General features: G+C 38.2%; 1 protein-coding gene across 5 annotated transcripts in view; it reads right to left on the bottom strand.

Annotated features, from left to right (window-relative positions):
* The window catches only part of LOC146645395 (uncharacterized), a 32,269-nt gene extending 7,494 nt beyond the window's left edge, over positions 1-24,775 (bottom strand). The window contains exons 1-16 of one of the 5 annotated variants that reach the window (XM_085392634.1): positions 24,652-24,775; positions 21,303-21,387; positions 21,138-21,219; positions 19,895-21,056; positions 19,545-19,776; positions 19,084-19,380; positions 18,755-18,932; positions 2,921-3,455; positions 2,343-2,502; positions 2,139-2,255; positions 1,896-2,000; positions 1,580-1,736; positions 857-1,469; positions 604-757; positions 405-494; positions 105-300 (exon numbers count right to left, since the gene is read on the bottom strand). In XM_085392634.1, the coding sequence (XP_085248760.1) occupies positions 105-300; positions 405-494; positions 604-757; positions 857-1,469; positions 1,580-1,736; positions 1,896-2,000; positions 2,139-2,255; positions 2,343-2,502; positions 2,921-3,455; positions 18,755-18,932; positions 19,084-19,380; positions 19,545-19,776; positions 19,895-21,056; positions 21,138-21,186 (4,045 nt within the window). In that variant the 5' untranslated portion in view covers positions 21,187-21,219; positions 21,303-21,387; positions 24,652-24,775. The other 4 variants (XM_085392636.1, XM_085392635.1, XM_085392637.1 and 1 more) reach the window with 4 other exon arrangements.
* Positions 24,776-25,832: the final 1,057 nt, after the last annotated feature.

The following is a 25,832-nucleotide window of genomic DNA, read 5'->3' as shown; positions in this document are numbered from 1 at the left end:
CAACTCTCTGGTATGGTTTTGGTATGAACCCTCACATATTCAAACATATAAAACAGAAAAATGTCAATTATTTATGAATAGGCAGCAGTCAAAGCATTTCACACCTGGTCCTTCAAGAGGTTGTAGCATAGATGGGATTGGTTCCTTTGCACTGAGTGGGACAAGGTATACATCTTTGATGGAACGGCTGCTATTGGCGACCACACCGAAACGACCTCTGCTGCTGAAATAGGAAAAAAGGGAGACATAGGCGACCTCCTCTTCCTCTGTTGCAGGGTGAAACCGGATCACACATAACTCCTAACAAATACAAAGCAAACAAAAGTGCATGTAAAATACTGATGTAGCCTCAACATTATTATATGTGGTAAGATGCAAAAAGAAATACAGTATATTCTGCTTGCCTTTGTAACTGAGGTCTTTAGTTTTGCAACGTAGTCCCACACTGTTTGAGGCATGATTCGTCCTCCAATTTGTATAGTGTCAGGTAGATCCTATACAAACCACAAAAATAAATGCTTTTTATATCTCCACCCAGTGACAATTATAAATCCTTTTGATATAGCCAGTAAAAAATGTAATTAATATCATGCATTACAATACCGCTTTAAGATTTTCAGGAGATCCTGACACCAGATATCCCTTGGTGACAAACTTGGCTACAGTGAGCATGTTTAGAAAACCCTTCCACAGTATTTCCTGCTTTGCCAGGAACTGAGTTGTCTCACCATCAGCTGGAGATTCAGAGATCACGGTTCTGAAACAGAAACCACAACAATCACATGTACACAATGCCCAGCTTCTGGACAAATTTAAAACAAAAAGCAAAAAAACATTGGCTTGGAGTTCTTTATACCTCGAGCGTGGTCCATAAAGTCTGGGATCAGCAGTGGAAGATGGCTTCATTAAGATGGATTTAGGTACTGTTTTGGTTGGTGGTAGTGATGATGCTACGTTCGATGCAATGTTTTCTTTAACAAGAGCATAAGGAGCTGCCCGTTTATGAGTTGTGTTACTGGAACCAAAGGTGCTACTAGACGAAGCTGAGAACCTGTTTGCAGTGCGGGGATCACGACGCTGTGTAATGGTTACCGTGGAAACAGGTGGAACCAAAACTGGTATATATGGTCTTTTTGGTGCAGTAGCTTTAGAGGTATCTGGAGTTGGGGATGCAGGGGACTCTATGGTAGGAGAAGCAGGAGATTCTAAAGTGGGGGAGGCTGGAGAATCCATTACAGGAGAAGCAGGTGATTCCACTATAGTCAGTGCAGCAGAATCAATATTGAAATGGGATGAAGGGTCCAATAGGTTGGATGCTGGAGAATCCATGTCAGGAGAGTCAGGTGGTGCCAGAAGTGGGGAGTCACCCCCTGCAGACTTTCTCCAAGATGGTTCGTGCTTATCTCTGGATACAGATAGCTTGGATTTTTTCTTTGCAGGTTCCTCCTCTTCCATAGGTTGCATTTGGCCTTTAGGAAGGAACGACAAACTACTTTTAAAAATCTGAATTTAACAGCTAATCAGCAGACAATGATGTCTAGTAGTTTTTACATTTATTCTCATCGTTTTTTAAATTTACCTGTGCATATCTTGCATTTTAAGTCAAATAGATGAGTTTTGTGCTCTGATGTTGTGTCTTTTAGCATGCAGGCAAGAACATCTGGCACTGCATTGGCCAGGCTTGTTTGGCTTGCCCTGGGCTTGACTGCAGGAGCAGGAAGACTTCTCTTCTGTTCCTGTAAAGCAACATATACCAACACAAGAACACAAAAAAACAATTCTTAGTCGATGTTGATGTAACGCGTCATGAAAAAAAATATGATGTAAAAGACACAGCATAATCACCATAAAAACTGTGTATCCAACTGTTTAATTTAAATAAGATAGGTACGTACCATGCTATCAGGTTTTCTGTCAGATTTTGCAGGATTCAAACTGGGTAAATCAACCTTAACTGCTTCAGGCTTGGGCAAACTTATTTTAGCAGCTGTATCCTTAACCTAGAAAGACATAAGCAACCATTTAAGATAATCACTTATGACAAAAGCATTGGCTGATCTTTATCGGGCCTGATATCAAGTAGAAGCATACAATACAATTTTATTTCACTGATATGGTTTATGACTAATACTATTTACCACTGTTGTTTCTTTCACACTTGGCTCAGGTGCCTTGGTAGCCTGCATATCCTTCTGGCTCATCCTAACTAGTCTGAAAGGATTGATATCGCCATGTACCACACAGTATAACAAGCCCTAGAAGACATAAAGAAGTAGATTGTCAATTTGATTTATATTTATATGTACATAAACTAAAATTGGTGTTAACAAATTTCAACATACCTTGTTTCTTGGGTCTTTTAGGTTGAACATTATAGTTCTGTACTTGTTCATGTATTTGCTGTCTGTGTTGCGAAATATGTCAAACATCTCCATCTCAATGCTTGCAACAAGCTTTGCAGCTTCGCTCTCAGACATCTCCAAATCCTCACATTCACACACCCTTAGCAAATGGAAAAAGAAAAACAGTTAGTCCAGAAATATGCTGTTTTTCAAGACTGAGAGACATTTACTGAAAAAATTTAAAGCTTAGTTTGAGAAAACTGTTAAATTGTCTAGGACACTTATTTTCACTGTGTTGGTAATGCTACTTAATAACCAGTCACCGAGATGAGAATGATTCTGAATTGTGGAAGGCAAATAAAACAAATGTTGGTTCCCTCAGCGCAGTTCATTACTGCATGCTCAAGTGTCATTTTTAAAAAACAAAAAGATACTATACTTACATTTTTTTCTACTAGACCTATTATTATATGTTTTTAATAATCTCATGTTACATTTACTCCCCCAAAAAAGCAGAATATGTGCAATAAAAAAACCTAAGGCTGTGACTTTCATTTAATCAGTGATATAGTTCTCACCTTTTGAACAGGATGCTGGTGAGAGAGCGCTGGATACTCTGTCTGACCTGGTTATTGGGTTGAGAGGGCCTGGAGGAGGGTGCACTGGGTGCGGGTGGCACCGGCAGATTTCGGGTTTCATTCAGGGGTGTGGGGGCTGAAGACAGCTTCTGGCATGATGCTGAGACTAATGTGTGGCTTGATGGAGACTGAGATCCAGACTGCTTCTTTGGTATAACATATGTGGTCTTCGTTATCATAAGAGCCCCAGTCTCATGATGTCTGCGCGCTGAGGTGGTTGGGGACGATGTGGCTGGAGTCGGGCTAGATTTTTCTGGGGCGGGTGTTATTAGGGGATCTGATTCTGATGACTGATGCTTTGGCAAGTCACTGTTTACAGTTTCCTTTGCTCCTTCTTCACAGTGGCTTTGTGGCTGGGCTGCTTCAGTGGTAGGTTTAGAAAGGAGACTTGCATCTAGTGAAGGGTCTTCTGGAGATTGTGCTGAAGGAGATACAGCTTCCTTCTCAGCCTCTACCTGTTCACTGTCCTTATTAGCTGTTGGGAAAAAAAAGCACAAGAGGCCATTCTGTAAATATGAAGAAATCTCTCAGAACAGTCTATCAAATAAATCTAACTGTGATAAGAACCAACATGGCACACTAGATAAACAAGTAAGTGGCATCTTTAAAAATAAAAAATAAAAAAAAAATCACAATTTCTTACTGCAAATCCATGAATAAAAACTGGTCTTGCACCCCATTAACTGCTCAGATACTAAACAGTAAATATAAAGATTTACAAGTTCTGTATCAGATTCAGAGTCCCATCTATAAGATTCGGATTCAAATTGCCAGATGTGTGAATAAACTTGTAGTTTATACGGCCAGATAATAATAGGTTAGGTGATTTAAAAAAATTCCTTTTGGTGATTTTATGACTGTAAAATTAGAAGAGGCAAAAACTGAATTACAGGCACAGAGACTCACAAGTACAGGCTCATGAACATTTAACATAAACCTGCTGTTTAAAAAAACACAAACTTTATTGTATAATACATCAAATGCTTCCCTACAATGATATTAAGGAAATTTATAGCACTTCTTAATTTGTTTTTTTGTTTTTTTTAGATTAACCAATTCAGCCTGGTTAAACATACTCTAAATGATAACAAGGTAAAATGTTGTACTTTGGAGCTACAATGATTAATCCAAGAGCAGTTTAGGCATTTTAAATTTGCATGTACAGCTACACTTAATATTTGCTTTTCAGCATCATTAGCACTGCCTGGCTTTACTCTCCTCACTGTTTGCAGTGAGAAGTCTTGCATTTATCTTAATTTATTTGTTTATTTTTTAGTTTTGCATTAAAAAACAACAACAAACTGAGCTAAAGTTCAAACAACTCTGAATACACTGAGTTTTATGTGTTTAATTTTTGGTTAATCAAATATCAAACCTTAGTAAAATGTGTTTTTATATGCTATTGTTGGGGCAATCACCCATTTTATTTATTTATTTATTTTTTGTAGATGCTGAGTTCACAATAAAGCCCAGTATAGGCGGATATTTGAAATCTATTGTGGAGAAGTCTTTGTTTGCTCATTGCTCCATGAATACTTTCATTCTGGCATATAACTATATTACTCTGTCTATCCAGAGTAATGCTAGCAAGTGAACTGTATATGTGCAGTTATTGTTTTCCGGTTCCACTCAGTGGAAGAAAAAGAAAAAGATCCTTTTTTGTATACATCTATATTCCATGTACATTTTGTATGACTTCAGTACTATGTGTTTGGTAACTCTTGTACAAAAAAAAGGACAGACTTTCCAAAACCTCTGCACTCCTGGGGTGTATTTGTTTTCCTCTCAAAGGCTTTTTAAAATTTATCAGCAATTATTGTTTACTGTGGAATGCTGAGGCATTAAAAAAGCGTGTTGAGTCTCATGAACACACTTCACATTTATCACTATGAATGAGAATTAACCACACAGGCATAGTTCTGTGATTCCAAACTACTGAAAAATAGACCCAATGTATCATTTATATTTAGATTACAAATTTCACATGCACACAAAATGTTTGATAAATGTGCTTTAGAGTTCTGCTATAAGGAGGAAAATCATAATCTACTGACTTCCTGTGCCTGACATAATAACACAAGTTCTTCCAAATAAAATTTCATAAGAAAAACTAACATCAGATCTTCATAAATCACACTGCCTCCTACTGTGTATTGGACTTGCTGTGTAAATAGCTGTCTGTGCATAAGACACATACAAATAGCTCTGATATATTAGTGCAGAGCCACTGGGATAATAAGCAAAAACATTACAATATAAAGCCAGTTGTATTGATGAGGATGTTTCCAAAAGGACGTTAATAATCCAGCCCAAAACCTGAACTTGGTATTGATATAAAGTTAATTGTTGCTATTTATGAATTACAGCTGAATGAAATGACAACATTTTATGTTAGCTCAACCAAAGACAACCAACAATAAAGGCTTGTGTGTAAACCTGTATAATCAAAGTGCCCCTGAGGACAGGTAATGTGACTATTACAGGTTATTCTAAATAGTTAATCCCATATTTAACCATGCTAATAATTTTTAAAAATGATTGATAATGATTTTACTATATTTATTATACTTTTACATATTTAACTTCAGTTTTATTGTGAGAGTAAATTATTTTTGTTCAACAGCTAAAACACCAAAAAAAAGAAAATATATGCAATTTGTATTGCATATATAAATTGATAAACTGCACAAGTGCAATAAAACATCCCAGCTTTGCATACTACTCTGTTAGGCAAAACTTTTTAAATTGCTATTTATAAACACAGCTTTTGAACCCTAACACAAATAATGCGTGCATTTTTCAGCCTTTCCACTTATAAAACTGATGAATTTTATGCATAACATATAATACACTGGTCCCATTTGGAATATCAGACAAATACCATCCAACCTCTGCAAGACCACACAAAGTCCTGTTGACGTTGTATGGTGTGGTTTGGAAGTCTTAATGTTCACATGTGGAAGTGTTTGAGTATTTATTGTGGGATTAGGACGGATGGCACAGTGTAGCCTCAGCTTAGCAAGAATGGGAAAGATGAGCTTTTTTAGGTCAGTGTATGGCATGACTGCTGCTCGCCTGCTAACCGGTACCAAACGGAGAGAGCATATAACCCCAATTTTAGCCTCTTTACACTGGCTCCCTGTCCCCTACAGGATCCAATTTAAACTCTTACTTTTTGTTTTTAAGTCACTCAACGCCCGAGCCCCCCCCTACTTGTCAGAGCTCCTCTCTGCCTATGCTCCAGGAAAACCCACGAGATCTAGTTCAAAACTATTGTTGTCCATTCCACGGACTAACCTCAAATCTCGTGGTGATAGATCCTTCTCTGTGGCAGGTCCCAGACTTTGGAATAGTCTCCCCTTTAATATTAGATCTGCTCAAACTCTTGAGTAATTTAAATCTTTACTAAAGACACACTTTTACGCTCTGGCTTTTAACACATTATGACCCAAGCATTTTGGATTTATCTGAATTAGTTAGTATTGTTTCAATTCTTCTATTTTATTGTTTCTATTGTTATTATTGTATTACACTGTAGTTTCTAATTTTATTGTTATTGTTAAGCACTTTGTGCAGCATCGGCTGTTGGAAATGTGCTATATAAATAAATCTGACCTTGACCTTGACCATTATTATGAAGCAGGAGGCTTAAATCAATGCAATGTGAAGGAAATCAAGGAGACTTTGAATGAGTAATGTAGGCTCTTAACCTTGGATTATAAGGTGCCTTGAGGTGACTTATTGTGAGTTTGCACTACATCAATAAAAATTAAATGAACAGAAAAAGTGAACTTCCAGAAATGATGAACATTATGGTTAGAAAACCCAAATTGCTAAAAGAAAGAGGAAACAATGACACATCTTCAGAGAGACAGGAAGCACCGTAGATTGTAAAAAGAATTTGGAAAAGCAAGAAAATAAAAGATCAGGGATTTAGTGCGTCATCTGCAGAGATTTTACTGCTTTCTTTTGTCCACTGTCAAGCAGAAAGGCTTAAGACAAAATGAACAATATAAAAAAATAAGGATAGAGCAAAGGAACAAACATGCAAGTGAGTCACTTCTATGAGCTAAATCATGAAGAATCTTTATTTGTGTGATTAGGCTACTGTGTATGTGAGTCAAAGTGAGAAAGAAACAAGCATTTGCCACAGTGAGTAGGTGCAAAGTTATGATGCAAATCTTTTTCAGTTGTTCAGAACACATATCTATGAAACTCCTTATTTATTGACTAAAATTAAGAATGTCGTCACTTTAGGTATTTGTGCTGAAGTTTCAATAAATGTTCAGCAAGGGAGTTTTTCAGTCACAAACTTTGGTCTTCTGAAGGTACATTTCTGCTTTAATCCTGTTCTCATCCTTTGCATAATTTCCACTGTCCCATACCGTCAGACATCATTATAATGAAAATGAACACAAACACCAACCGATTAACACCTTGACATTCAGGATCCTCATGAGGACTTAAGGCAAAGGTTCCATCTACTATTTCTTTGATTAACCTAACCACTATCAGATGAGGTGTCTTCATAGTGTCCTACTATTAGTGAAAAAACAAGAGTGGGCCAGGTGTCAACAACTGATATTTGCTGCAGACTTCAGTAAAAACAGCTTTACTTTTCCCTGCTCACTATACGTGTTAATTGTAAATATTGCTTTTGTTGTTTTTCTGGTGTATTTACTGACAGATGTACTAAATCTGTCAGGAAATCAGTTATTGCACTGTGAAAAACACAGAGCGTCGATGTGGCAGCTAACTGCAGTTGGCTTAAAGTTTAAATAGCAATGAATCAGTATCTAGCTCCCATGAGGTCGTTTTGAAAGCTGCACCACAGGCATACCCAAACACAACCTGACAGCAGTCCCCCCTTTTTCTGTCAATGGACTTGAGGTAGAATATTTAATATACACTGATTTGGCAAAATATCATGACTACTGTCAGGCAAAGTGAATAATACTGATTGTCTCTTCATGATGGGCATTTGTTAGTGGGTGGGATATAACTAGGGGGCAAGTGAACATTTTTTATCCCCAAAATTGCTGTTTTAGAAGTAGGACACATGGGTAAGGGTAAGGATTGAGTTTTGATCAAAGTCAAATTGTGATGGCTAGATGACTGGGTAAGAACATCTCCAAAACTGCAGCTCTTGTGGAGAGTTCTGGGTCTACAGCAGGCAGTATCTATCAAAAGTGATTAAAGTAAGGAACCGTGGTGAACCAGCAACAGGTCATGGGAGGGCAAGGCTCACTAATGCATTTCGGGAGTGAAAGTTGTTCCATGTGGTCTGTTCCAACAAACAAGCTCCTGAGGCTCAAATTGTCGAAAAAGTTCATGCTGGTTCGTACAGTACATTGGAGTTTGTTGTGTAATGGGCTGCATAGCCACAGACCAGTCAGGGTGCCTGTAGTGACCCCCCTCCACCGCCAAAAAACAGAACGTGACCAGCAGAACTAGACCACAGGGGAATGGAAGAAGGTGGCCTGATCTGATGAACCACATTTTATTTTATATATACACTGTGCAATTTTTTCAGTCGCGTTATTCAGCTCCTGCTTAAATTGTACGATTGAATCGCAGGGGTTAGAAGTTCATGGGTCCCTATTCACGGTCTCACACTATACGGCCCGATGCTCTGATGCGACCTGAGTGCTCACACTGTGCGTCTATAACATGAGGTTTATAACACAAAATCTGTCACTTGCTCTCCCCCTCTTTCTGTCTTTCACTCACACAGACACACACACACCACCACCATCAACTTTGCTATATTGCTAATGAAAAACATTGACCAGGCAGCTGCAATTGAGCAGCAATGTCCATCCAACTCTTTTCATGGTTGATGCAGTCGTGATAATTTTGTGAGGCCACATCGAAAAGTTCTACGCGCTGCGCTGCCATGCTACTCCGTCTTTTTCACTTCCATTTCTGTGTTTGCGCGTGCGCAGTGTGAGAGTTTGCGTTGAAACCCTCACGAGGGGGCGACAGGATTTCAAACAGGTTTGATTTTCTTGTGACCATATGATTGCTGATCGGGAGCTGATCGTGAGGTTTTAATCGCTTCTCGTTATCCCATGTATACAACATGGGATGCATGACACACAAGTAAGGCCGAACTCGGGGCGATCCCCAAAACGGTCGCACGACTGAAAAATAGTCTCGAAATGGGCCAGTGTCTCAAAATCGCACAGTGTATGCCCAGCTTTAGGCAGTAGCTCATAATGTTATGCCTGATTGGTGTATTTACTAACAGCAACAGATTTACCAAGTTATTATCATAACTTTTTGTACCACTCTTTTTTTCTTTCTTTTTTAGCCAGACTGGTGTAATAATTTCCTTTTCTATTCATTTTGTAATTTTTCCAAGCAGGATATACTCATCCATCACAAGGCCCTGTCAAAATGGATGCATCTGATTTTTTTATTTTAAACAGTGCGATTTCTAATTTAACTATATTTTTTACAGCATTATTCTTAAGCATACGAATCCATCTAATCCAGGGGTGTCAAACTCAAATACACAGTGGGCCAAAATTCAAAACTGGAACAAAGTCGCGGGCTAACGTTAATATTTATTGAAATATATTTATTCCTCCAGATATAAGAATGAATCTTTTCTTATGGACTCAAACACGTTTTGCTGAAAAACTGAATATGGAACAAGCAAAGTTTAATACTAAACAATATATATATTAGCTGTATAATACCAGTAGGCCAGCTCTAATAGTAATTTGGTATGGCTTCGCGGGCCAAATGTAAGTAGGCTGCGGGCCAAATTTGGCCCGCGGGCCAGAGTTTGACACCTATGATCTAATCCATCCATATGCACAAAGAATAAGATAAAATAACAATGAATGTAATGATTTTTAAATAATTATTGTAGGTTCTTTACCTTACAACATAAAGTGCGACAAGGCAACTATTGATGTAATTTGGCGCTATATATAAACAAAACTGAAATGAATTTAAATCTTATAGTTTTTTTTCCTGCAATGACTCCAGCACTAAGAAATTATTACAACAATGCAATTAAGTGTTATCTGTAAAATCAACTTTTGCTTTAGCTTTATTCCCACTGCACAAACCAAATTTTTCTTCTCAATAAAACCTTTGAGTAGCTGAGATACAAACAATATACTGCATACACTGTATATACTTTTTATTTAAATTAAGCAATTAGTCTAAGTAAAAATATAATAATCCTGTTATTGAAATTGGGTCAGTCTTCTTTTTGAGGTTCTCTTTTCTTACATCTCTGGGTTTTCAGCACTGCTGCTATTTTTAAGTCACCCGTTGGAAGACCACTTGCATGTTGACATTTGTGATATACAAATGTTTTAACTTGAACCCAGGTTCTAAACATTAATGTATTACAAATTCAGACTGTGACCATCAACACGCAGAGTTCTGGAATGAACTTAAATAATTGCACGCCATTATGTGCCAGTACACATTTTTTTTAAGCAACACAATCTTTGCTCGCTGCAAGTTATGCACTTCCACAAAATGAAAATCAAATTAAAGGATAACTGTAATATGGTTGGGTGATTTCCTCCACAGTCCAGATGCCATACTGTTGCTTTCGGCATTGCTAATGGCCAGTAGCATACCCTCAATAATGCACACTGTGTAGCCCAAGCAGGAGAAGAGGGCACAGGTGAAAGAGAAACACACACACCAGGAGTACATTTTTGGTCCAGCTTGTGTTTTGTGTGTAAAATATTTCATCTGTCACACTTTCATTCTTCAACTGCCTAGTCCTAGACAGCTGAGTCCAGCAGTCGAAAAATACAGATCTTTTCTCATTTGATGATGATGGTTGAGCTTCATTGCTTCAGTGACTTCAAAGCAGCACAGAAGTCCAGACATGTACCTGTTTGTGTGCACCCAAGCATGCTCAGATACCTGTGTTGCAAGTGTCGGCTATATGTGGAGGTGCAAAATGAACCAAGAGCGAGGCAGACTCAATTTTTTATGAATCTTATAATAATGATAATTTAATGCATTACTTGGGAAATGAGATCTGTGAAAAAATGCCTTGACCTGAGAGCTATAGCTGCTCACTTTGCCCATAGGTGATCTCTGACATCCATCACCATAACCCTATACTGCTGACATACTGGACAAAGAACTGGTAAGGAGTACAGATGCACAAGTGCTAGGGAACTAAATGGGACTGAAAATAGCATCCGCATGGGAAGACGTCTGGATATGGGTCGGATGATGATCTTGAAAATGTGTTTCAGTCTTTAAAAAAACCTGTTGAGGCCTCAAAATTAATTTAGTTTCTAGCACCTTGTTGGGAGAACATCCAAGAGGAGTTGAAACTTTCAGAAATGGCGACAGTGATGAGTTCTCCAATGTGTTAAAAACTGTGTGGCAAATGATTGAACAAATTATGAACCAAATGCAAAGATTGGAGATTTTCTCATTTACGATACATATAACTGAAAAGTTCAGAGAAAATCTTTGTACACAGGGGACAAATCTAAAAACCAATACTAATCTTCAGATCCTCTGGCTGCCTGGATCAAAAATATTCCATAGTGCAAAATATTGTGATCAGGGTCACACCCAAATTGCAAGCAAACATATTCTGACCCTGCATTAACAAATACGAAAAAATAAAATAAAAAAATTCTAACTTAAAAAAAATAAAAAATAAATGTGAATCATGGAATTGGCATGCTTTGGACGAAGAAATAGAGCATCCATTAGAACTGTCATATTTATCAATGGTCAGCTTCTACTTAAAGGGTAAATTGGTGCACAATGGGTGGCTAACTTACACATCTGTGACCGATATTTGAAAGTTCTGCAGCAACATATACTGCTTGAGGCTTGCTCATTGCAGTAAGACATTACCAAGTCACATTATGCAAGTACTACAACAGCATGTCTCCTCTGCAGTGTGGCAGCTTAAAAAAAATTAAAAGATCAAATGATTTTCCCTTAGTTTCCAGTTTTAAAATCAAATATTTTTTCTCAACTTCAAATAAATTAGATTAAAGAAGAATCACAACGTTTTTGGAAATGACACTACCCTAATTTGATTTTATGAGGCGAGAAACATAATTAAGTTGGACCCAGAAGAAAATTTAAACTGTAAACCTCCTCCTCACATCTTTAAGACTCACTGAGAGTAGAATTTCAGTAATTTAATACATTTATAATCAAGTTGTGTTTTAATGATGAATAACATGCTGGGCTATTTTTCAATCAAGCTATTCCCTTCTGGTCATTAAACTTTTTTTTTTAAAACTAAGACGGCATAATGTTACTGATCTTTTCACGTTCCCAACACAAAATCAAAATAGGGGTAAAGTAGGTTGAGAGCACTTCACACCAAATTTCACTGAACAAAAAAACCCCAAAACCCAAAAGAGTTTAAAAATGTTTGTAAGCTGCGTTTCTAAATATCTCCTTTCATAAATAAGAGATTATTCAGCACTGTTCTGCTATACATACTTACACACACACACACACACACACACACACACACACACACACACACACCCACCCCTTCAGGAGAAAATAGTGAACGCTTCAAACACTGCAACTATAGGTATGCTAGCACATATGTTTGTTTTTTGATGGAAAAAAATCATTTAATTTCTTCAAAATGATACTACTTAGAATAATATTCAATAATAAATACTCTAGGTTACTAATTCTCTGCTATCACACAAGAATGTCAAGAAATCTCCACACTGAGCAGATGTCAAAAATGTGAACTACTCAGAACATCAGCAGTGTTCTTTCCATGGTTGCACATTATTTGTTTGGCCAGTAGAGGGTGCTTGTGTTTTACAATTAGGTTTGAGATGGTATTAAAAAGATTCGACTGTTGGAAAAAACACACTGAATATATACAGGCCTTTCGAAGCATGCAAGACAAAACTAAAGAGGTTTAAGATGCAGCCCCGAAAATAAAATAAAAATGAAAAAAAAAACCTTCAATCCGCTGAGGCAAAATTTCTCAAAATGGAATTTAACAATCAAGTATTTGTGCTCTGATTCAAATTAAATATAATACAGCCCCCTCTTTTCTTGGTGTAAACAATCAAACTAATCAAAAGTCTTTCCCTCAAAAGCTACACTACACACCATAAGGTTGCAGCTTGGTGCTCAACCTGAAAACAGTGAAGTCTATGAGGACATATAGCTATAATTTTCACACATGCAGCGCAGCTCCCAAACTTTTCTCGACACAGCCCAGCAGAGGTGGATGGGAGAATGCACATAAATGTCCAGCACAGCTGGATTGAACATAAATTTTCTTCAGCCTGCCAGCTCCCTTTCCAAAGTCTGTGTGATGTCTGATTGCAGGCAGGTGAAAATGGCACAGGCAACGATTAAATGCATTCACAGTTTGTGAGTGGGTGTCATGTTTGTGTACACCATTCCCAGGCAGCTCCTTCGTCCAAACCAAGCAGAATATTTTCAGAAGTGAGAAAGCATGAAGCAAACTATGACTATACATGAAGCCTGCTGAGTGCTACTTATGAATAAAGGATAACTTTGGATAATATTTGGACCTTGTTCTCCTGAAACTGTCTGGGCAACATGTGTGGTAATATCCTAAGAAATACTGTGGGGGAAAAATGCTTGCATGCCCGTATGTTATCCAGAAAATCATTCAGGTCTCATATGAAAGCATTTGTCATGTGCAAGCTCTATGAATACGAAATATCTGGTATTCATGCTTACTTCGTGACATGTGTTCAGAGGAGTGGGCTGAAAGTTGGATGCTGGTTTGGGAAGTTTGGAAAAGTAAGAAATATACTCTAAGCAAGAGCTTCACTCAGATAACGTCTGATACAATTCATTACCATCATCACAAAAATCATGACACCCATTGAATCACTCATCCATCACATCATATGTGTGTGCAGCTACACAATCAATTGAAAAGCTATAATTACTAATTAAAGGCTTCTCCAATCAGAAAGGTTATTCAGGGAAATATTATTACATACTCTTAAAGGTTACAAGTGTAAAGAATGGATGGAGACCACAGACCTTGTCCCTTCCTGCAACTCCAAACTGATCATAATCCAACAAGGCTTTGCATTTTCAGCTTCATTGGTTTTGTGTTTTGTCATGTGTGACAAGATGTGCTATGACACAAGTATGACAGGGACTACTGCAGCAGACCACTCAACTCCATCAGAGTTTTGAAAAGAAAAAAAAAAAAGGCCAAATCCATTTGTACAAGAAAAATAAAGCAGGTAAAGAATTTTTTATCCAGATGCAGTCACTGCTCTAAATCAAGACTAATTACTGCAATGTACTATAGCATTTTTTGTCTTCATAGTCATAATTATCTTCAACTGAAAGAGTTCGATTTATTGTATGAATGTTGTTTTATTTATTGCTTATTTTCATAGTGTGTACTATTTTAGAGGCACCTACAGAAGTAGCACATCTATTCGATGTATTTTATAATTCAACAAGGAATTCCAATTCTAAACGTTTTAACTTAAGAAATATATGTTAAAATGGATTGTTATGCTTTGTTGTTTTCCCTGCCTACTGAGCAATGAACTTGAGACAGAACCTGTTGTAAATAGCAAACTTTTTGCGATGAATATGGTCTTAGGTCAAGTTGATCAAATGTGTAGCAACAGTGATAAACGCTGCTCAAGATAAATAAAAAAATAAAAAAATCATAGCTGGTCACATTTTGGTTCTGTATTGTTTCCTTTGGTGTTTTAAGAACTATTATTTTTTCTATGAATGTATCTGTGTGAAAACAGACCCTTCAGACACCCAAACTACAGACCCTTTCTCTCTTTTTTTCATTTTAACAATGCCATGCACTGACTTCCAGCAGTACAGAAAAACTTCTTTAAAGCATTTTGGCTCTAACACAGAACTTTCATCTCTTTCCAAAACAAAAATAAAAGAATTATCAATACACGAAGCAATACTACTGTTCAGCGTACAGACACTAGACTATTTCGCCTGCTTTTGAGAGTGTTTGTGAAACATTATGCGGTTTAATTTGCTTGGTAGTGCACTATGCATTTTTCGGAGCAGTGCTAAAATTCCAAAGAAAAAATGGGATACGAATGACCACCTTTTTGGATTGGTGTATCTGAGAGCAAAAATGCTAAATTGCTGTTCCATGTACTGTATCACCAATAATGAAAACTAATGGGACACAGATGGAAAACCTATCTGATTTCATTTACTATCCAAAGGAAACCCCATCCATTCCATCACTGTTCTGCAACTATGAAGAGGTTCAACGTCCATGAACCATGCTTTCAGCTTTGCAATAACATGCTCTTTCCTTTGGTTGTTAGGTTACATGAAAGAGGTTACATCTTTCTGAAAGGTGCAGATGCTTATTGAGGGGACAGCTAGAAATGCAATTTGTTATATATACACTGATGTAAAAGAAATTCTGCATACCAAGTAGGAACAAAGAAAATTTTTTTGTCTTCTAATTTAGGAGTACCAATATAATTAATATGATTAGAAACCACAGCGAGAGATCCCTGAGAGTACTTTGATGGTGGGAAGGGGCAATCCTCAACAAGCTCCTCCTTACACAAAGGTAAAAGCCATATGAGTTCAACGTTCCATTTCTGAGTCGGCTCATGTTGCAGCAAATGAATTGTGCAGAATATCATCACATTAAGTGACACCACAGTTCAACAGGTCATAATTGACTGCTGCCATCACAATCACCCTGAGGAAAAACTGGTGAAAAATTATGTCTCAGCCTGCATCGCTGTCTGATCTCTATCCCACTGAGACACTGTGTGGCACAGAACAAAAGCTGGAGATATGACTCCGAACCATCAGCTTTTGCCAGAATTGTGCCAGTGATCACACAGCTCCACACATTCAGAGGCTCCATGAGGCATTAAGCAGTGGCTACCACCAGTGATCAACCAGGTTTCCGATGGGCTGCTGGGTAGCTACTGTAAATTGAGTTCATGTTTTCAAGAAACTTACTGTTTTGATCTCTTGAGTTGTTTTGTGTGTTTGTGCAAGTGTGTAGAGTAGACTTCCTTTGCCATCAGTATATAGCTTAAATTTCATGCTCCCATCTTTCTCCCTCTTTTACCTATTTATATCTTTCAAAATGTGAGAAAGACATGATATTGTTATCTTGTCATAACCAGACTATTTTAATCTCAACATTTGTTGTTTTCACCTTTGTGTTTTTTAGTCTGTTGAGTAATTTTGCAAAATTTTAATTTTGACAATCCAGTCAAGTTGGGCCAGAGCCCAAAGTTCACAAAATTATTAATTAATTATTGTTGTTAATGTGTATAAAATTGTAAAGAAATATGGTTTGTACATGTTTGAAAGAGCAAAAAAAAGAGTGTAGGGATTTAAATTTTTAAGTTAAATGTGGGATAACATGGCCTAAGTAAGGCTATTTAACACTATGAATGTACCAGGTTTAAAAAAATAAATTAATTTAAAAAAAAAAAAAAAAAAAAAAAAGATGTACACCTCTTTCATTCCCAGTGTGTGTGTGTGTGTGTGCGTGTGTGTGTGTGCGTGTGCACGTGTGCGTGCATTGTGAAGTATTTTTTCTTCATTTGCAGCAGTGTGAAGACTTTTCTCAGAGGAATGGAGCCTTTTGCTGACAGTGGCCAGCTGACACTTCAAAATCTTCATGAATCCTTCAGTCCCCTCCTCCTCTTCCTCCTCCATACCAGCTGCAGCGTCTCTATTGATTCCAAATCCTATCCAACTTAAGGCTGGTGTGTCTGTGAAATGACTGATCCAAGAGTGTGTGCTTGTGGTTGTTTGTGTGTTGACGACTGAAGGCATTGGAAGTTGGAAAAATAAAGTTTTCCTTGAAATACCCAAAACGTTGCGTGACAGTGAGACAGAGAGGTTTTCAACTTGTGCATGTGTATTTAACACAAAGGGTAGATTATGCTCCAATGTTGACTGCCCACAAAATAAACCAGGAAGATGCTGCATGTTGGAGGAATCAGACCAATGTCTGAAAGCAAAATGCATCCTTATGGCAGGGTTGCTGGAATATTAGGGCACTTCTTTGAACAGACGATCAACTTTGAGAAAATTATACCATCTGGGCACTTGAGACATCATTATGAGGACTTCACAAAGCCAGTGTACTTGGTGGCATTGTGGAGCAGTGTGTGATTGATGGTTTAATGTGGTTTGGTGTGCAGGTGATTTAGTTTAATACATGTAAACCCAGGAATACCAAAAACCGGAATGTTTAATGTTATCTACGGTCAAACCAGCAGCAGGACAGCTGCAGCAGGTCTATACAGTGTTTGAACTGCGGTCTTGAAAAGAGGTCTGCTTTTTTACAGGAGTGGAAAACATGCATGTAATTTTAGATGAGTGTATCCTAACTTGTTAAATAGAAAAAAATCAACCCTTACATCCACCATCATATGTTGGCTGCAGTTGATTTGAGAAGAAGAACTTGTATAACTAGCGCTAAATTATTTCAGAAACCAAAACCTTTCATTACTTTGATTTAGTTTTGAACAAGTATTTTTTATCCATTTAAAATTTCTTTCTGTCTGTCTAAGACTTAACCTTGTTCAGAAAAAGTTCTGCATAAATAAAGTTTCTCATTATTATTCAATACTGAAAAAAACCTACTGAAAAAAGAAAGCCTCATATCAATTTTCATAAAAACAAGCTTTTGGGCAAAGACCTAAAGGAATGTCATATATAGTGTGGAATAAAATATATGCAATGTAGTGTTTAATGTATGTCGCAATGCACCATATTACTGTTATAAGTTGACGTCGGTCTTGTTGAATGCTGATTTTGGTAAGATGACTTATTGACCATTGCACTTGTCTTCTAACAATCTTCTAACTGAATATAAAGAACTAAAGATGTTTTATACACTAGCAAAATGTTGGAATAAATTAAAACAGAAATATATACTGATTTTGTGACTTTAAACTGACATTGGAGCCAAAATTTCACATGAATCCCTTGCATAGTTTTAAAATTGAGTATGCATTTTTTCTTTATATTCCCTTATATGTAACCATCAATCAATTACAGAATCATATATTGTGATTCTAAAAAATAAATCTCATAACAACGTCATTATACTGCATGGCCAGACATCTATAATGGAAACTTTCAGTTTCTGATGCTACAACTTGTTATAGTTGAATTTTAGAGAGTATAATGAAAACAGAATGCACGAAAATGCTTAAATTATTAAATAATGAGTAATGCTGTGAATATGGGAGCACCATGCTAGAGCTAAGCATTACTGTACGTTTTATGTGCTGTTTCGTCCATCAATTTAACATAGTATTTCTTAAGGAGCCCTTTGCATCACAATAGATATTTTGTTTGTAGAAATAGAGATCATCCCAACAATAACTTGGTTCCAGCTTGCATTCATAGTTTTACATTTGCAAAAGGTTTAGACAAAGATCAAAGCATTGTTTGAACACAGTCACCAAGCGCAGCTGTGTGTTGCTCATTTAGGGATTTTTGTTATGACACGGATTTTATATGCATGTGCTTCGGTAAGACTGGCATTCTGACTTGTCAAGATTGTTTCATGAGAACATCTGTGCTACTGCAACTGAACAGGGGAATTATAAAAGTGAAAATACTTACCCACTGCTGACCCCTGCTATGAACCAGGGAATAAGTAAAAATGTGTGTGTGCGCGCACATTGCGAATTCTACTGATTCAAAAGGGGAAGGTAAAGCTGTAATTCCAAAACAGGCACTTTGTGCATGATGTGTAAACTGCTTGAATGTGTGTGAGTATAGAATGATACATACACGCTGTGTGTAAGTTTGATGCTGGTGTGGAGGTAGCCTGAGCTTCTGTGAGACTGGGGTCACAGATGACAGGAGATGCAGCCGCCTCCTGCTCACCATCATCCTCCTTTTTCTCCTCCTCACCTCGCAGCTCAGCTTTTTCTGCTAGCCTCTTTGATGTCCGACTTGACCTTTGAGCCTATGATTGAAATGTTTACATAGGGTGAAAAAATATGATTTTTCAGTTGCTGAAACTAACTACCTGAAACTATAGAAATGAGCCCAAGATGAAAATCTTATTACCCACACACCTCAATACTCTTCTCAGTCTGAAAGCTAATTTTTCTTACCTTTGCAGCAGGTCTTGACATGGAAGCTTTTCTCTGTGCCCGTCCTTTGGATTTGGGCACCTTAGGGCCAGAGAGTGTCTTCATAGTGAAAGCAGCATGCTGAAGGATGCAGTCATTGCCACAGTAAACAGAATCTGGTAGTGCTTGTTTAGAGCAACCAGGTCCGATGCACAAGGGAAGAGAGCTATCCATCTCAGGCTCAGGTTGAGCTTCAGGTTGAGCATCAGGGTCTGGCCTTGCTTCAATAGCCTGCTCTTGCTCCTCCTCCTCTGTTTCCTCCTCTACCAGCACAGTCTGCTGAAAACAGATGTTCATCTTAAATTCAGAGAGCAAACTTTCTTCATGAAGATTATCTATCACACGTATGTGGTCACACAGGAATGAAAGAAAATGCTAAAGGTTTTGTAAATGAAGGCGATGGGCAGTGTAAAGATTGATGACAACCCAAATTAAATTCAAACCTTAACTGCTCGCTGGTCCTCTTGTGCTTCTTCAACAGCAGGACTTTGTGTCAAGCATTCAGGAAAGCTAAGCTCAGGGTCTGGCTGAGGGTGAGACTCAGACTGGCTTTGTTTCTTTATAGTGCAAGGCGGGCAGACGTACTCTTGCATACTCTGATGGCCTTGTGTCTCACTGACACCGACGCATTCACCGTGGAACCACTCCTGGCAGCTGTCACAGCAGATCATAAACCTTTAAAAAGCAGTGAATAGATAATAGGAAGTGAAAAATGGTACACAGCTGAACTATGCAAATCGTCCGAAAGAACAGCTCAGCCTAAGAAATCCAGTTACTACATATAAACATGTACCTCTTATCTTGTTTCTGTCTGCAGATGCAGAACAGAGCATTTGAGTCATATCCTTCATTGTGTGATATCCTTGAAAACTCTTCTGTATTTTTAGCATCTTTCTTCTCCTCCTCCTCTGGCACTTCATCAAACTGACCGGGAGTTAGCTCAGGAATCTGATCAAAGTCACTGTCTATGATCATGCAGTCTGAGTTTGATTGCTGAGCAGGACTTAGGGCTGTATCAAAGAGAGCAGCCGAACCCTCTTTTTCAGGAGGACTTTGTGGATCAGTTTCTTTTTCCACTTCTTGTAAATGCTGTTGCTCAGTTAAATTAACCAGCACCACATCATCATCACTGTCCTTATCATCTGCAATGGTTGACTGAAACTCCACAGCCCTCCCCTTTCCTCTACCCCTCCCTCTACCTTTGCCCCTACCTCTTCCTCTACCTCTCCCCTTTCCTCTGGCCTTTCCCTTTCCTCCTTTCCCTCCTCTAGCTTTGGAGTCTTCCTGTCTGCTATTAGAAGCCAGCTGTTCCTTAATCTGTAACAAAGTCATTTCATCACTATCCTCTTCATGACTTGAGATTAAAACCACATCATGGATCTCTTCTCCCTCTGCATTGCCAGAAGCAACTGGCTGTGCAATCTCCATGTCATCAATGTTATCAGCCATCTCAGTTTCATCTATAGCCTGTGGATTAGGAGACTCAATGGCTTCAGTGGCTTCTAAAATGTCAGGAACCGCCAGTTCATCTGACATTGTTAGTGACAGGCCCTCACTGCCCCCAAGCAGTGTGAAGGCAGTGTGGAAAGCAGACCCAAAATCCTGCCATAAGCTGGGATCAAGGCTGCCTCCTGCGGAAGTTTCTGAACCAGTTTTGCTATTCTCAGAGACAGGTGAGGATGGGGCAGACCACTGAAGTTCATCAATAACACTCCTTGCTGTACGAGTAGCTTTCTGGGTGGTGGGGGTCTCTGTAGCGGTCTGGGCTGCTGTTTGATTGGTCCGACGATTTCTGCCTCGTCGAACAATTGGAGGACTGTAGGTTAGGTCTCCAACCTCCTCCATGAACTCCCTTCTTGCAATGGTTGTTCGTCGAAACCCCCAAGACTTTCTAACCTGTGACAAGGTCGGCCTAACACTTGACTCGGCCTCTTCTGAGGGCATCTGCCGTTCGTCTGCAGATAAACAGAAAGAAATTGATTTAACAAAAGCAACACCCACGTTTCACCTTTAGGCAACTGGCAGGCTGATTGTACCTGAATTATTATTATCATCAGCAACACTGCTGTTGTCCATCATGTCCATGCTGACATTTAAAGGAAGCCACGCTGTTCAAACCTACAAGATCCTTTTAGTTAGTGTCTGTAAACTATGTTCACAATTCACTAAGTTAAACAAGAAATAAAACAGAAAACACGTACCTGTGCAAACTGTATGCAGACAGCTGCAAACACCAAATGTGTTTAGGGTGTGTAAAGAGTCATCCCAATGTTTCTTGCTGTGAACCTGTAAAAATCATGGATGGAGAAAAAACCCAAACCAATCTACATTAGAGACAGGTGATTTAAAAAAATATACGCAAAAAACAATTTTGTTAAAAAGCTCAATTCCATTTGTTGCTTTGCAATGAAAGAGCACTGCAATAAACTCCACATCACATAGTTTATTCATTAGCACCACAAACAGTTTCAACACTGAGGATTTAAAAGGATTTCTGATAGCCTGTATTAACTTTAGCTCCTGGCCAGCTAATGGGCCTCTTTGACATGAACTCCTATTCAATACTCTGATTGCATCTTAATTTATGAAAGTGAGCAGTGGAAGCCTTACAAAGTCTCACCATGCAATGTTCATGTATAATTTTTAACACAAGTCTAAACCTCATGCAGTTGCCTTAAAAGAAAGGCAGTTACAAGATTGTGTTCATGCATCCATCTCCTTGAACTTCATGCATCTTGATTTGGAGCAACAACATGTGGGGAAAACCACTCTTCACCAATATTTGTCCACCTTGTAGTAACATTAAAATGCATGACATGTTGCTTAAACACAAATACTGTTTTTATGTGTATACACACTTCCAAGCTCACTTGCACAGTGGTCTCCATGACTGTTGTGGGTATGTCTGAACAAACCATGAGGGTCACCAATTTATGAATTGAAAAATGTTAGTCATGTAAAAGTTTTCCCATGACTCAATAAAAGACCTAATAGTGTATATAACTACCTTTAGTTGTATTTAGTGGAAGTAATTTTCTGTATGACTTTATCAGTTTCTCACATCATTGTGGAGAAACTTTAGACCTCTCTTCTTTATAATGTTTAAGTTCACAGGTTTACAGGCATTATTTAATGTACTGATCTCCTAAAGAACCGCCACAGCATTTCAGTCAAACTGAGGTCTGGATTTTGACTGGGCCATTGCAACACCATGTTTCTGAATTTCTTTTAACCATTCTGTTGTAGGTTTGCTGGTGTGTTTGGGGTCCTTGTCCCAATGACCCAATGTCAGCCAACCTTTTGCTGACAAACAGAAGGCCTCAATTTTGAGTCCAGGTATGTGGTATATAGAAGAGTTCATGGTTGAGTCAATGACTGCAAGGTCCCCAGGTCCTATGGCTGCAAAACAACCCCAAATCCTCATCCCTCCAATGCTGTGATTCACAGTGGGTATGAGGAATTTGTGCTTACATGTCAGCATAGTCTTGGAGTTTGTTCTAATGCAATTTTGTAAACCTAAGCTTTGCTGCCATGACTTTTATAAAGAAAAGAGACTTTCTCTTGGCAACCCTTCCAAATAAGTCATTTCTTATTGTACTGTTATGAACATTTAACATATTGAGGCCTTTAGAGCATGAGATGTAGCTCTTTTTTTTTTTTCTTCAGGCATTGCTTGAGCATTTCTTTGAGTACGTCTTGATGTATGCTCAATCATCCAGAAAAAAAAGAAAGAAATGCTGACATTCAAAGGAAGCCACGCTGTTCAAACCCAGAAGAAATCCCAAACAGTTGTAGCGTTTTCAGTGGAAGATACGTTTCACTGAGTGAAGAAATGTTTTTCACATCCAGATGAACAGAATCAACATTTAGGATTTCTTTGAGCACTGACCTTAAAGTGATTTTGCATGGACATCCACTTCTGGTACTGTGTTAACATGATAATGATCAGTTAATCAAGTGTATGTTTTTTAGCACCACCTGGCTTCTCCTTACCCTCTTAATTTTTATGAAAACATTAAGGGAATACTTAGTTTTTCACAGGACTGTATAGAGTCCGCTTTCTTTTTCACATGACTGCATTTCATGCCTGAAATGAGCATTTGTTCACTGTACACTTAGTTACATGGATCTCTCCAACATCAGACACTTTCAAAACCCCTTTGAAAACCCTTTATTTCCTTTGGCTTTAAACCAGACTGAGTTACTTTTTTATCTGTCCTGCTTTCATCATGTTTTTTCCACTTTGTGTTTTCTTTTTTCAATCTCTTACCCATATCCCATAACCACATCATTTTCTGGAACTTTGGTCAGCAAGTGTTTTTAAAATGTGCTTAGAAATAAATCTGACTTCACAACTTACAGTCAGCCAATCAAATCATCCTATAGTTTAACTGTGAAACAATTGGATTTGATTTTTTAACAATGCCAACATTGGGCTTAATCCATCTGATGCGCAAAGATGTCAGTACATTTACTCAAGCACCGTACAAGTGCTTTCTTTGCACTGCATTTAAGTGTTTTCCACTTCTGAATTGGGTGTATGTGGAAAATGTACATGAAATAATGATATTTTACAATTCAGCTTAAATACAATTTGTAGCAAAATCTGTACTTTTTGCTCAAGTAGGTTTGTTGGAAGGTTACAGATACCTTTAAGCTAAGATAAGGTAAGATTAAACCACATAACACACAATCATGTTAACAATATCTTTGAATCATTTTTGGAGTTTTAAATAGAAACAAACTGCATATTAATAACTATATAATTTAACAAACTGTAGGATACAGTTATAAAAAGAGGGGTGAAATGTTGTTTAATGTGTATAATTTATCACGTTACCCTTTGTACTTTTGAGGATTTAACTTGTATTAAGTCTTCCCATACTGCCACAGTAAAGGAAAAGATGTTTGCACTTTTCACAGCACTGCACGTCTGTAAACACGTGCTGTGTCCCTGTTTTGCTTCGTAGACAAATTACTTTGTTGAGTTTAAAATTCAGCTCGGCTGTAGTCTGCATTAACAGTTTATGAGATGCAACTCGCAGAGACGTTTATGGTGATGAAAGTCACAGTTCATTTTCTCACTGTGGTTAATTTCTGAGCTCTACTTGCTGCTAATGTTACCCGGTGCAACCAGCTGCTGTGTTCACTGATGCTTCACATTGCAAAACTGGCCTGCTAGGAGCGATACGTTTATGCAAAAACTCAGCAAAGTGTGGCTGGGAAGTCCATAATGTTTCTGTACTCCAAATGAAACCACAGCACGTACTAATTTAACTGCCACACCTAATTCAGTTGTAAAACCGCAAACGAAACGTCCTTGCCCTGAAACCCCGCAAACACTCACAAGTTATTCCATAAAGGTAAAAGAGAGGCGTCTTCTATGTGGTGGCGACGACATTGTTCTCTGCAGCTAGCGTAGCTAAAGCTAAACTTAAGCTTCTAAATCACCTGTTAATAAATACTCTACGCAGCAGCGCTACGTCTCACTAGCGATACCGACTACGGAATTAAATGCTGAACGCCCGTACACAGACACGGAAATCATACCTTCGATGTAATTTATATATTTTCCAGCTATGGTTTGAGTCGCTCGGCAACCTAGCTAGCACCCACAGTACAGCCTTCCATTTTCTGGACCTTGCTGCAACATACTCTCGCGAGAAGTATTCGCATGGAGAGCGACGTGGTTTCTTCTTCGTCAGACCACGTGACTTTCGCGCATTGCTTTGTGGGTACCCGTGGCAACAAAATCAAAACACTGCATCAAGCGCTAGTATTTACAGCACCGGTAATCATTAATTCTGCGGTTTTAATCCCTACTTGCATTTTATTTGCCCCAAAACAGTTATGTACAAAACGACGGAGAACACGACAGGTCCGTACAAAGACAGACTTGACGAAAAGGCAAAAAAAAAGGACAACGAAAAAAATCAAATGAGTGAAAGGGTTAGACGCATACGAGCATACAGAGTGGAGTAAGGACGTTAGCGTGCTGCCCGACTTTCATCACGCACATATTTATTATTATATGGTCCTAAGTTTTAGTGCATACACTCACAAAATGTTTAGTAAATTCAGATCCCTGCAACAAGCCCAGGTCCAGTTGACTTTGGTGATTTGGACTATTCCATTTCACAGGTGTTGTTAATTTCTTTCCCTTTATCTCATGTACAGGCCAACGCAATCTATTTATTGTTTCAGGTTGTAGTATTACACAACGTTTTCAGATCTAATAGAAAAAATTTTGAGTGTGTCGTAATTCATTCAATTTATTGTCTTTAATAACTGGCATTATTGTTTCTTTCTATTATAGAATCTTACAAGAAAGAGGCAAAATTGTATTCCATTGTGCTTTATTAGCTGCTTCGGTAAAATAACAAATCAACAATGCAAAAAAACCCATTGCAAAACAACATACTGGAAAACAGTTATTCATCACTTGATTGCTTCAATACAACACCTGGGCACATATATGCGGGACTTTTCCATATTTTTTGCATACTTTTTTTTGTTTTGATATCGCTCTCTCTCTTAACCGATCAAATATCGCTGTGGTAGCAGCTTTACACTCGGTATGACCCAGGTTGATAGAGGGTGCCCAGTCTGGATCGCATTCCAGCATTTTGTAGGGTGGTTTTCCTACAAAACACAACAAACATTATCCCGCAAAGCCACAGTGAACGCAGCATAGGGTGGAAATTAGTGATGTGCGATACCACTTATTTCCT

Source organism: Rhamphochromis longiceps, linkage group LG20, assembly GCF_057381845.1.
Source record: "Rhamphochromis longiceps isolate RC_006_pf linkage group LG20, R_longiceps_female_GT1.1, whole genome shotgun sequence".
NCBI classification, from domain to species: Eukaryota; Metazoa; Chordata; class Actinopteri; order Cichliformes; family Cichlidae; genus Rhamphochromis; species Rhamphochromis longiceps.
This window is presented reverse-complemented; position numbering and strand designations above follow the sequence as displayed.